We start from the raw sequence: 13,248 nt of genomic DNA on the forward strand, positions 1-13,248 counted from the left end.
TGTAAAAAAAAATTTGAAAAGATCCATTTCTCTTTTTCCTCTTCCTCTTCTTCCTGCTCTCACCCCGTTCTTTTCTTCTATTTCCTTTTTTTCTTTTGTTTCTATTTCTCAAAAAAAAAAACAAAAAGAGAAAAAATTAATAAAAGTTGCAACAACAGCAACAAAAGAAGAAATATGTGATTTCCAGTTTTATGTGGGTAATTTTTGTTAGACTAATCAGTAACTAGATCAACTTGATTGGATTAGTTACTAAAAATGCTTGTACATATAACACTATTGTTATCAATTTTCCAATTTAATTTTCATTGCATCTTATCAAATACATTCTATACCGTAAAACTGTGAATGTACATACAATAGGCTCTCTGCATCCAAATATTGCAAGGCCTCATTCATCACACAAGAATCTGTGACCTGGCAGCACCACGGGAGCATTTCCTCCTTCCACTCTTATTTAGTGCACAAACACATATCTCAAGTAGTTCATAATCCTCCTCCCAGAATAACATCGATGCCATCTCAGGCTTCTTCAAAAGCATCTTAGATGTAAGGAACCCGGAGATTGTCCATGTTTGATATAGCCGTGATTGTTTTCCAATAAATTTTCCAGTTCGTGTATCATAGTATTCTGGCCACAAATCAATGGGAAGCCTTTTCTCGGCCAATGCGACAGCCTTCTTGGCTAGCTCGATTCTCCTCATTTTGATGCATGCCAAAGTGAACTGAAGATGATGTAAAATTGTTCAGAAATTTAAAGCTGCCGGTTAGCAAGGTTCAGATTTCAGAAACAAAAATAGAAAACAACAAAAGGATAGATAAACGTAAAAATTTCAATTGTGAAAAGATTTTCTTTCCTCAAATAACAAGCCAAGAAGATAACTATCTCCTTTTTTTTTTTTTAAGAGTATTCGTTTTGCAAATGGAAATCGTTTCAAATTAATTATGATACAGTATACCTTGTCCTAAGAGTGAATGGAGGTAAAATTCAAATAAGTGAAAGCCCAAAAACTAAGAAAAGTGTTCCTTGAAGGAGTGTTCCTTTGCCTAAATGTCAGAGCTCTGAAAATCATTGATCCGATATATAGCTGAGATACTAAATACTGCCACACATGCCAATGGATAACCAACATATTACTTTTCTCGGAATAATTTTACCTGCCACAGAAGAGTTGGCCAAGATCCACCGTTGTGATATGACCAAGGACTGCATAAAAAGTTGAGCAAGTTGTTTCAGTTAAGATATAAACCACAAACAGTTCTGATTACAAAGACAACTAGATTATACAGATTCATTAGAGTACATATGTGACAAAAAAAAAAGGAAAATCAAATTACTCAAGATATGCAGATACAGAATTTAAAATTACAGACTTACGTGTTCTTAGGGTCACTGCCAGTTATTATCCGCCACTCTTCATTATCCAACGCAGGATAGCATATCTTAAGAGGCATATGACTGCCAAGATCATCCCACTTTGCTTCTATCAGATTCAAAATAGCTTCATTCTGTCTAGGGGTACCCAAAGATGAAACAATAGACCAAAGATTTCCAAGTGTGAAAAACCTGAAATCCATGTGAGCTGGCTGCAGATTCCCAATCAGATATCCACCTTCTTCTGGAATCCAATCCATTAACCACAATGGAATTTGTTCTGGATAGATGTTGAACTTGTTGGTTGCATCCATGGAGTACTCTTCGGTTTTGTACCTATATATTTCGTTGATCTTTTTCATATCCACCCAATAATATTCTCTAATGTGGAATGACAGTGCGCTGAGTCGATTGTTAATGGCTCTAATCAGATTAGAGCTTCCCTCATTTGCAGCGAGCATCTCACGGGAGCAGCGAAGAGCTGAGTAAAATAAGGCCTGTAACTTACAATCATTTAAACGAAAGGAACATAATCCAAATATAACAAAAGCACAACTGTCAACTGCAACTGATTAAGATAGAGCACCATTCAATTTTAAGAAGAAAACTAGGATAATTTCAAAGTCCATGTAGCACCTAATATTGTAATACAAAACGACAAAACTACAAAACTCTAAAAATAAGAAACACAGCATAGATAGACTCACTTGGATCTCAAGGGGGTGGCCATGAATCCCCATCCGCCTGTCTATCATACAAGATCCATCAGTGACTAGGAGAGAAGGAAACATATCGAAACCATCAGTTAAACACAAGTTAAGGATCATTTTTAAGCCAGTCTGAACATCCACCCTTTCTTGCAAGCTATAGTCACCAGTGAGCTTCCCATAAGCCCGCAACAAGATGATCCACCACAGTCCTATAAAAGAAACAAAATGGATCGTAAGAACCTGGTACCCTGATGATAGAAGAATAATATAGAACAAGAATGGAGGAATGGAAAATTGAAGTGAAACCGTGATTTCACCCTCTCCACTATGAACGTTATTGAATTAACTAAATACCTCACTCAGCACTTTCCCCTTTCCCAAGATACCTCTTGTCTCTTCCATAACAGAGCTGGCAAGGTTAATTACAAGATTTCCCCCTCTATTCCCTAACTTTATGTATGTTTCCCTATTTGCCCCTTGTTGCGTACACTAGATGGAGTCATGGAGGTATGTAACAGAGATACAACTTTGAAATGTCATATTTTTCATTTACAGTTAAGGTACTGCAAATACACTAACTACTTACCTGAATCTACAGGTGCAACACGACCAATTGCTGATTCCCCGAAATCAGGGTCTAAAACTTCTTCAAGATTATCTCCATCAAGAGCTACAGTTCTAACTTTGAAACTAGCAGGCATCAAGCCCTGCCCTGGACTGTAGCAATCTACTGTTTTCTCCCAACTCTTTCACAATTAAAAAGGAGGAAAAAGTGTACAACGTTATTAGTAACTATGAATATCCAACATAATTGTAAAGAATTTTTTATATAGAGTGTCATAAAGGTACTGTAACAATAAAAAAGTTTATTTCTCTATGAAAAATTCCTATCTTTTGAGCACTCATTAGGAAAAACAAGTTTTAAAACAATCTGGAATTTGCGATCATGTTGTCATCATGAGTACCTTCTCTCCTGGGATAACTAATGTACAAGCAGAATGTAAATAAAAATTTAATCATCATAGTATATACACCATCCTTTTAGCATTTAAGTGTCGAATTTGCCATCAATCATCACTATCTACTACAACGGATACATACTTAACTCTTTATAGCATCAATAAAGACTGGGCAGCCATTTAACAAGCTAGCATTTGAAAGCATAAAATTTTGTTCTAAGTAGCACCTGCAATTGCAAGGTATGAAGGAGAAAGTTCTTGACAATCTCGCTTTCGCCTCCAAGCAAGAAAGCGAGAGCAGAAGGAACGAAATCCCGAATGAAGACCTGATCGTAATTCAATGGCGTCTTGTCACCAGGATCATTAGCAGCCACAGTCCCCACAGGGTTCCCACAATAACTCACAACAGCACCCTTCAATAGCCTCCATGCTTCTCTCTCCGCTTCACTGTCCTCAACTTTCGCCTTTTCCACCACACTCACACTCACAAAACCCTCTGAATTCTTCTCTATGGTGGGAACACTCTTCTCTTCCTCATCAACTCTCTCCACCACATGTGGCTTCAAATTCACGCCACCCTGCACATAAATCCTCTCGAAATTGGTGTTATTTACGCGGTTTTCAACTGAAGTTGAGAAATTCCGAACACTGAATGAGTATGCAACTCTGGCAATGCTTGAAAAATCCTCATCTGGTTTGATTACTAACCCTAATTGCCTTGAATTAATCCTGAAATGGAAAAGACTCGAAAACGGTAAGTAAAGAAAATTCTTGGCACTACCAATTCGGAAATGGTTCGCAGTGGTGAGAAGAGTGCGGTGACATTTTCGATGAGGGGAAGCGAAAGAAGATGAAGTCGTAGAAGAACCAATGAGAACCCTGCGAGAGGATTTGGTAGCAGAATTGCGAATGATGGCAATTGTGTTCATGACGAAACAAACAAGAGAGAATTGGATTTGGAGCCAAAGGAAGTGTACGGAAGTGGGATAAGAATTAAGATGTTAAAACTTAAAATTTCGAATGAGTTAGGTAGCATCAGGTAGCATAGGGATAGGGCTATGGTATAATGATATGGTGCTGTAAGAATAAGACCGCCTATGTGTGTTTGTGTTGTCTGAAATATTGGAAAAGGAAGAAGAGAAGAAGACTGGAAACAGCGAATGAAGCTTTATATATGTAAGCTGTAGGGCGTAGGCGATGCTGCAGCGTGGCGGCATGGCGGTCATGAATAAATAGGACGTTTATTTTTTTACGAATTGATATTAATTTTGGTGTCAATTTTAATATGATTTGTAGTCATCAAATAGTTATTAATGATGATTTTAATAGTGTGAGATTAGTGTGAGATTTTATCCAATAATTTATTTTTTTTTTTTTGCTGATTACATGTTGGCTAGAATTTAATAAAATTGTTGATATCTAAACTTTTCTTTTAAAAATACTATAAAATTTAATGATTGAGTATTACATCAAAATTTTTTTAATATAAAAAAATTAGCCTAAATAAGATGCTATCTTGAAAAACCAATGTTTTATTTCTTTCTAAAAAAAGTAAAACAAAGTAATACTTTCTTACTTTATTTTGTTATTATAAATTTGTTTTTCCTTTCACTAACAATTGAGGAAAACATTTATAGAAATTAGATTTTAACCATTTTAGAACGACAAACGTCAGGAAACTATAACAATTAAAAATATATATAATATATATTAAATGTTGTTAACAAATTTTAGATCAAATACTTTAATTTTCAATAAATTTTTATTATTTTAAAAATTTTTTAAATTACACTTGTCAAACAAATTGATTTTTCTATCAATTTTAATAAAAAATTTTATAGGTGTATTTTACTTAAATTTTGGTTTTTCAATTTTAACAGAAATACCGTTTAAAGTTGTATTAATAATTTTAATTCAGAGAATAAATATAACTTTTTTTAAGAGAGTTTAACTCTAGAATTTATCAACTATAGCAATAAAAAGTTCACTTTACAAGTGATTGAAAAGAAATGTATAATTATATTATTGAATAAACAGAAAAACTCTACATACAAGCCATTAGGGCTTGTATGCTTTACAAGTTTATTAAGCAATAAACCCACAAAACGCGCTGCATGCCCTACGTCCAATACACGCGCTATATAAAGATCCCGCATATATGTAACTACCAAATTTAAAAGATTTGTTTCCTTCTTCGTTCTCCTTATTGTTCTTCTTCTTCTCGTTCTTCTCTCTTTATTTATAGATTTGTTTTCTTCTTCGTTCTTCTTCTCGTTCTTCTTCTTCTCGTTCTTCTTCTTCTTGTTCTTCTCTCTTTCTAACTCTAGCTTCGTTTTCTATCGATTTTTGTTTACTGAAATCAAAGTTTGGATTCGTTTTGAAGATATGGATGATTCAACCTCAGATTCTCAACTGAATCAGGGGAAAGTGGATTATGAATTTGAATCTAACGAAGTTCCTGAGGTTTGATTTACATACGTTTACTCTGAATTTTGTTGCAGTAATTTGTATAGCATTGTGTAGCTGAATAATTCGTGAACATTGACTGTGAGACTAACGCGTCAACATAAATCAGTGGATTGAATGTAATGTATTTGATTGATTATCTGAAATTTATAGCAGACGCTCGGGTGTAGATCAGAGCTTTCTTTGGGTGTATTTGTTTCAGTAGTGTGGGTGTATTTACATTTGTGGCTTTTTCTGTTATTTTAGCTGAGTTGTTGTCGTTCGGGTGTATTATATGAGACATGATTGGGTGTGTTTTAAGTTTTCATCATGGTGTATTCTGCAGCCTGTGTATTTACAGCTTATGGCTTTTATTGTCATTTTGGTTGAGTTGGTGCCATTCGGGTGTATTATATTACCAATGATTGGGTGTATTTATAGTTTTGACATGGTGTATTCTGCAGCCTCTCTCTGTTGTTGATGACCAGTTTATTCCGAAGGTTGGAATGACCTTTACCACCCTTGAAGATGCTAGAAAATTTTACAGGAACTAGTATTTCGGAGATGTTATTTCATTTGACACCACATACAATACAAACAGGTAATAAACTGTCCCTTTTTATGATTCTAAATTAATGTGTTTTATGAATCTGCCACAGAGGTGTATATTGGGTGTTTTTTGGGTGTATACAAAGCATTTGTTGGGTGTACGTAATGATTTTCCATTCTGCACTATGGTAATTTGTTTCAAGTATAATTTGGTTTGTGGTTCTTTTGTCGGGGTGAATCACCACGGTCAGTCAACACTTCTTGGATGCTCTTTGATGAAAAACAAAGAAATTGAATAATTCAAATGGTTATTTCAATGTTGGCTTCGTTGCATGGGAGGAAATGCTCCTAAAGGATTTTTTCGCCGATCAATGCGCATCAATGAAAAGGGATTTAGAGGCCTGTATGCCAACAGCAATTCACCGTTGGTGTATTTGGCACATCATGAAGAAGATTCCAAGCAAATTAAACGGGTACAAGGGACATGCAGAAATTGAACAAGAAATGAGCGAAGTTGTTTGGAACTCTCATAGTAAAGACTCATTTGATAGGAATTGGAATGAATTTCTGCTGAATTTTGGTCTTGTGGACAACAAGTGGCTTTCAGGTAATGTTTGTTTAAAATCTGCAGTAGAGGTGTAAATTTAATTTTCTTCGGGTGTATTTATAGTCTGTGTTTGGGTGTATTCTGCAGATCTCTATGAAGACCGTCATATATGGGTTCCAATCTATCTGGATCACCACTTCTGGACAGGGATGAGAAGCACACAAAGGATCTCTATGTTATAAAATACTGTTTATTTTTTTTACAATGGTTTAAGGGTTTTGGGTATTAGGGTTTAGGGTTTTATGGTTTACGGGGTACGGGTTAGAGTTTAGGTTTTAAGTGTTTCGTGTGTAGGGTTTTAGGGATGAAGTATCAGGGGGATAGATTTTTTGGTGTATATTCAATGTTCTTTGGGTGTAAAAAATGGCAAGTTATGGATGTATATTTGGTTTGATTTTTTTCTTCATATTATAGTACCTGTAATTCATACATTTTGAATACAATAGAGAGATTTTAATTATTGAAAGAAATTTTACAATAAACAGAACTATAATTGAAAATTTTTTACAGCATGTGTTCAATTTGTTACAGGACTATATAACATTTACATTAAACAGTGTCAATATCCTCAGAATCTATCTGACAATATGGACTCAATAAAAACGAGGATGGCTTGGACAGTCTTATTGCATTACTTTTCCTAATGGCTTCAGCTTTGTCTAGATTCATGTCATGGAATAGAATCCTGGAAGTATATTCCACTCTAAAGTGGTCCACCTCGTCCTACAGTTAAAAAGAATATTCTGTTTAATCAACCATGTTAATTGAGAAATGTAATACAGAGTTATTTACTTTTTAAACACATTTACCTAGCTGACATTTATTTCATCTAAGCACACTTACATTTCTTTCAACTTGATTTCTGGCTGCCATTTTTTCTGAAATAAAAAATACACTCATATATATCAGCAGGATACACCCAAGGATATAAATAAGATACACCCATAGATATGAGTCAGATACACCCATAGATATCAGTCAAATATCACTCAAACATGCATTAATATACAAGGGCAAGCAACATTATAAGGTCAGGCAATATACACCCATGGACAATCAAATATTAGAACAGTGAAACTGTTGAATATATATTACAGTATATCAGTTCAGAAAAATACACCCATAGATATCAGCAAGATACACCCAAGGATATAAATAAGATACACCCATAGATATGAGTCAGATACACACATAGATATCAATCAGATATCACTCAAACATGCATTAATATACAAGGGCAAGCAACATTACAAGGTCAAGTAATATACACCCATGGACAATCAAATATTAGAACAGTGCAACTGTTGAATATATATTACAGTATATTAGTTCAGAAAAATACACCAATAGATATCAGCAAGATACACCCAAGGATATAAATAAGATACACCCATAGATATGAGTTAGATACACCCATAGATATCAGTTAGATATCACTCAAACAAGCATTAATATACAAAGACAAGCAACATTACAAGGTCAAGTAATATACACCCATGGACAATCAAATATTAGAACAGTGCAACTGTTGAATATATTACAGTATATCAGTTCAAAAATATACACCCAACAAAGTATGTGATATACACCCAACAAGTTACTCCATATACACCCAGCAAATTATGCATTATATTCCAAACAATCAATTACCAGAAGAACTAGAAAAATAACTACAGTAATACATAGAACAACTAAGAAGAACACTATAACCTAGAACCAAAAATAATAGTAAAACGTAGAACAAGTAGAATATTAAAAACTGTAAAATGAGACTTAGAACAAGAACAGTAAAACCTAGAAGAATGTAGAAGAACAGTAAAACCTAGTTCTTCGTTTTCGAAATCTGGAAAATATAGAATATGAGTGAAATAGTAACATAACGTACCTTGAGTATTATAACTTCGTTTTTTCTTGAGATTCTTGATCGAGAGTTCTACGTTGTGTTGATGGAGAGTTCTGATCTTCACGACAAGTGCTATCTCTGCAGTTTGGAATATTGCTCGAAAATGGACGGTTTGTGTTTTCTTTGAACGGGTTGGAGAAGTGGAAAAGTGCGCCATTAAGGAGCGCTATTTGCGAAGAGAAACCGTTTGAGTGGGACGCGTGCAATTTACGCTCCATTCAAAGTGAGATGAGTGCGCGTGTGAATGATGTGTGGGTTAGGAACTTGTAAAACTTGTAGGGCCTTTTGCTTGTATGTGTAGCAGGCCCGTTGAATAAATTCTTTTACAAACAAAATTTTTAAAAGATTTGAGAAGTAACAACATCAAACATGGAGTTTGCAATGAATTTGAAACTTAAAATAAACATAAAAGGATTGAATACTAGAAACTTAATAAATAAATGAAAAACATAACTTAAAGAATTGAAACAAACAAGAATTGAAAATGAAATGAAATTGATAAAAATAAAAAAATGGCATCCAAATACTCACATTTCGTCCTCTTCTTTTGTATTAGTATGACTAGAAAATTTTCCTGAATTTATGTATAAATTGCATAATAAAAGTTCTTTTACACAGAACTCTCTTCAGCTTTCAACCCCATTCTTTGTTCATTAAGTAGTTATTTTCTACGTTCTGCTCTAAAACTTGATTTCGAAAAGATTCATCTACATTCTTCTTCTACTTGATGTTTAAGTAAATCCCCCCATGTTCATGCCAGTTTCTTAATAGAATCAGTCTCTTAATATGTTCACGGCACCTTGTCCTCAAAATGGTGTTCCTTAAATTTTGGCATTTTATCAATTTCGACGAGGTACTTGTCGAACCATCCCTTGTTAATCGAACTTTGCAAAATAGACATACACTCTTACATGTTAATTTTTTTTTTTTTGGAAAAATAGACAAAAGTACACCCAGATTTTCACACGGTAGACAGACGTATTCCTCAATTTTTTAATGAGTCATTTGCACACATGAATATAAAATTTTGTTGTCAATTCTACCCTTCCGTGGCCTGAGTAAATTTTTCGGCAATGGTAAAGGCCAGGTGGCACGGTATTGTATGATGTGGCCAATTAGAAGTGATACTGTGGAAAATAGAAATATTCATTATGAAATTTGTTGAAATAAATATAAGAAAAGGGAATAATGAAATTACTATTTATCCTCTTCCTTCTTTAATTTCTTCGAACCATATGACCCTAACACAGCCACACAGGAAATAATAACAACAATTTTTTAAACTCCAATAAGAAATCTGCAGGTCCAAATGAGAACACCAAAGCCAAAAAACTCCTTTATCTAAAGCAACTAATTTTAAGTTGCAGCCATGATTTCAGTAGCTGATTTTCTTCCACTGCTTCGAATCATTCTTTCACGGCTCAACAACACTCCCACACTGCCCCTTTGAGTTGTTTGTCCTTCTATCTCTTTACGAAATTATTCCAAATATGCATAGCACAGAAGCGATAATGAACTCCAGGCATAACTTGTTGCATAGCCGAAATCAAACCCTATTCAATTAATATGTCATTCGTTAATACAACTGAAGTTCCAACCATGTTAACAACAACTAACTGCATAACTTTTGTTGGTCGCTAATGAAGTTCCAACCATGAACCTTGTAGTTGCCCAAGTCATTGTGTAAATGCTCCAGAAATCATTTTCAGTTATCTCTGAATCCACCACGGCATAAGCAATTGGGAAAACCTGGTTGTTCGCATCTTGACCTATTGTAGTGAGTAGTTGTCCTCCATAGAAGCCCTTTAAGAATGTGTCATCAAAGCCAATGAAAGGTCTACACCCTGTGTTAGGGTTCATATGGTTCGAAAAAATTAGACAAGGAAGAGGATGAACAATGATTTCATTATTCTCTTTTCTTATATTTATTTCAACAAATTTCATAATGAATATTCCTATTTTCCACAATGTCACCTCAAATTGGCCATCATACAATACCGTGACACCTGGTCTCCACCACCACCGGAAAATTTATTCAAGCCACGAAAGAGTAGAATTGACAATGGAGTTTTATATTCATGTGTGCAAATAACTCATTAAAAAATTAAAAAATACATCTGTATTTTGTGTGAAAATTCGAGTGTACTTTTGTCTATTTTTCCTTTTTTTTTCCTTCCTACTCTTATCGATATACAGATTCTTGTAGGCACATGTCTTAGTTCTGCAATATCGACTAAAATCGTAATGACCATACTTTCAATTATCACATGCTAATTTCAGGTTTTTCTTCTTTCGACCTTAACACTCAGCATAACACTCTTATGTTAAAAGGTTATTAAATACCAATTTCAGGTTTATCGTTATTCTAATTTCGACTCTAACTTGTTCGACATACCAATATTTTGGTCAAATTTTTATTAGTACTAACATTGTATTAGATAAGTAAGTCCCTAAAAAATTTTACTATAAAATAATTAGATTTTAAACAAATACATTTATAACACACATTAATCCTTTTTATAAAAGGATTAATCTGTCTCAAGAACTTCTAAAATAATAAAAATTTGATGAAGATTAAAGTATTTAATTTAAATTTTTTTTGCGACTAATTTAAATAATTATTCAAAAAAATTATTAAACAAAGAGTTAAAAGCATAAAAAATATGACAATTAAATGATAAAGAATGATTAAATCTAATTAAATAATCACCGCACATTTTTTTAATTTAGTATTCAGATCTTCTAAAGTAAAAAAATTAATAAAATAATAAATCAAAAAATTAATCACTATTAAAATTTGGAGATAAGTACTTTTTTCATCTCCAAGGTCTGGGGTTGAAATCAAAATCGTCCTCGATCTTTTTTTTATTAAAATCATTGTCAACGTTACAAAACGTTATAAAATCGTTCTTTTTTTACTTCAATTTATTTTTTTACCAAAATACTTTTATTAAATAATAAAAATAATTAAAAAATTAAAACAAAAACCTAACCCCCCTACCTCTCATCACACTCCGTAACTCCCTCACCCTTCACTCCCTCACCGAAACTCCCACCCCCTCACCCCACTCCCTCACCCCCTCACCGTAACCCCCCACCCCTCACCCTCATGCCGTCGTTTGGGCTGCCTCGGAGGTGCACCCGCCGCCGCCCCTGCGTTCAACCGGTAGCCACCGGCCGTCACAAGCTTGCATAGAAGCACTGTCGTTGCCGTCCAGCTCCCGACCTTCTGCTGTTCGCTGTCCGAGTTCTCCCTACCTTCTCCCTTCTGTGCCGCGAAATCACCGACGGTGGCTCTGCTCCTCACATCGTCATCAATGGCGATTGTCTGTGGGTTCGGCGCCTCCCAAGGAAGAAACCGAGCCCTGTTGTTGCTTCTGCTTTTCTACTTTTGCTTTCTGCCTTCTGCTTCTACTTTTGCTTCTATTTTTGATTTTGTTGTTGCTTCACCATTGTTGATTCACCCTTCACAATTATTGTTGTTAATTTATTATTGGTGATACTGCTTCTGATTATAGTAAATTATTAATTGCTTCTGATTATAGTAATTGCATGATGATGATTTGGCTATGGTGGCAGTGTTGGTTCACCCTTCTCTTTCTCTGATCTTTGTTCTTCCTATTTTTTCTGTTTTCTTTTTTTAATTTTTGAAGAACATATACATGATTGATGATTGATTGTTACTAATTTTGTGATTATTGATGTTGGATCGTTGATTTATTTTGTGAATGATGTTGTTGCTGAATTTTTTATTTATTTTGTTATTGTGAATGAGAAGAAGAAGAAGATGAAGAAGAAAGAAAATATGAAAAGAAGAAGATGAAAGATGGGAACTGATGATGATGATGATGGGATGAGATTCGGGGTGGAGGGTTAGAGAGTAGGAGGAAGGGAAATTGGGAGTGGGTTTGGGGTGAGGGGAGAGACGAAAAGATGCTGGGTGTGGGTGGGGTGGGGTTTTATTTTTTTTAATATTATTTTTATTAATAGTCAGGATAATTTGGTCCAAAAATTATCCAACAAAATAAAAAAGAATGATTTTATTTTATAATGTTTTGTAACGTTGAGGATGATTTTAATGAAAAAAAAAGGTTGGGGACGATTTTAATTTCGACCCTTGGAGACGAAAAAAGTACTTATCCCTAAATTTTATAACTTTTATTATTTTATTATGCGTGAGTTTCACTGTTTTATTTTAAGAATGATTAACTTCACTTTATTACTTTATCTATGGGTTAATGTTCAAATTCGTCCCTGAAAGATCACGCGATCTTCATTTTCGTCCCCGAATGATTTTTTTAATCAAATTAGTCCCTGAAAGATAAACTGTTAGTCAAATTAGTCCTTCCGTCAATTGGATGATGACGTGACACGCCACGTGGCAGGTCAGTAACACGTGGCACGCCACGTGACAGGTCAGTGACAGGTGGCATGTCACGTGTCACTTGACATATAAAAAAATTTTCAATTAGTCAAAATAGTCCTTGAAAGTCTAGACGTAAGTCATTTTCATCACTCAAATTTTAAAAATTAGTCAAACTAGTCCTTAAATAATTTTTTATTTTTTCTTCATAAAATTATCTTTCTCCTTTAATTCTTCTCAAAATCTCTCTTATTCTTTTCTATTCTAAAACCTTTTTTGTTACATTACTACATTTTGCTAGAATATATATATACTCAAAATTGAAATGTATGTATTTATT

General features: G+C 34.2%; 1 protein-coding gene across 1 annotated transcript; it reads right to left on the reverse strand.

The window, feature by feature from the left end:
- Positions 1-201: 201 nt before the first annotated feature.
- LOC130950644 (alkaline/neutral invertase A, mitochondrial-like) lies at positions 202-4,225 on the reverse strand. Its single transcript, XM_057879199.1, has 6 exons — positions 3,269-4,225; positions 2,669-2,828; positions 2,080-2,291; positions 1,376-1,869; positions 1,156-1,204; positions 202-722 (listed from the first exon to the last, which is right to left on the reverse strand). The coding sequence occupies exons 1-6, from the start codon at positions 3,968-3,970 to the stop codon at positions 396-398; spliced, it is 1,944 nt and encodes a 647-aa protein (XP_057735182.1). The 5' UTR covers positions 3,971-4,225; the 3' UTR covers positions 202-395.
- Between the last annotated feature and the right edge of the window lie 9,023 nt (positions 4,226-13,248).

The sequence above is a fragment of the Arachis stenosperma genome, chromosome 9, assembly GCF_014773155.1.
Source record: "Arachis stenosperma cultivar V10309 chromosome 9, arast.V10309.gnm1.PFL2, whole genome shotgun sequence".
Taxonomy (NCBI): Eukaryota; Viridiplantae; Streptophyta; class Magnoliopsida; order Fabales; family Fabaceae; genus Arachis; species Arachis stenosperma.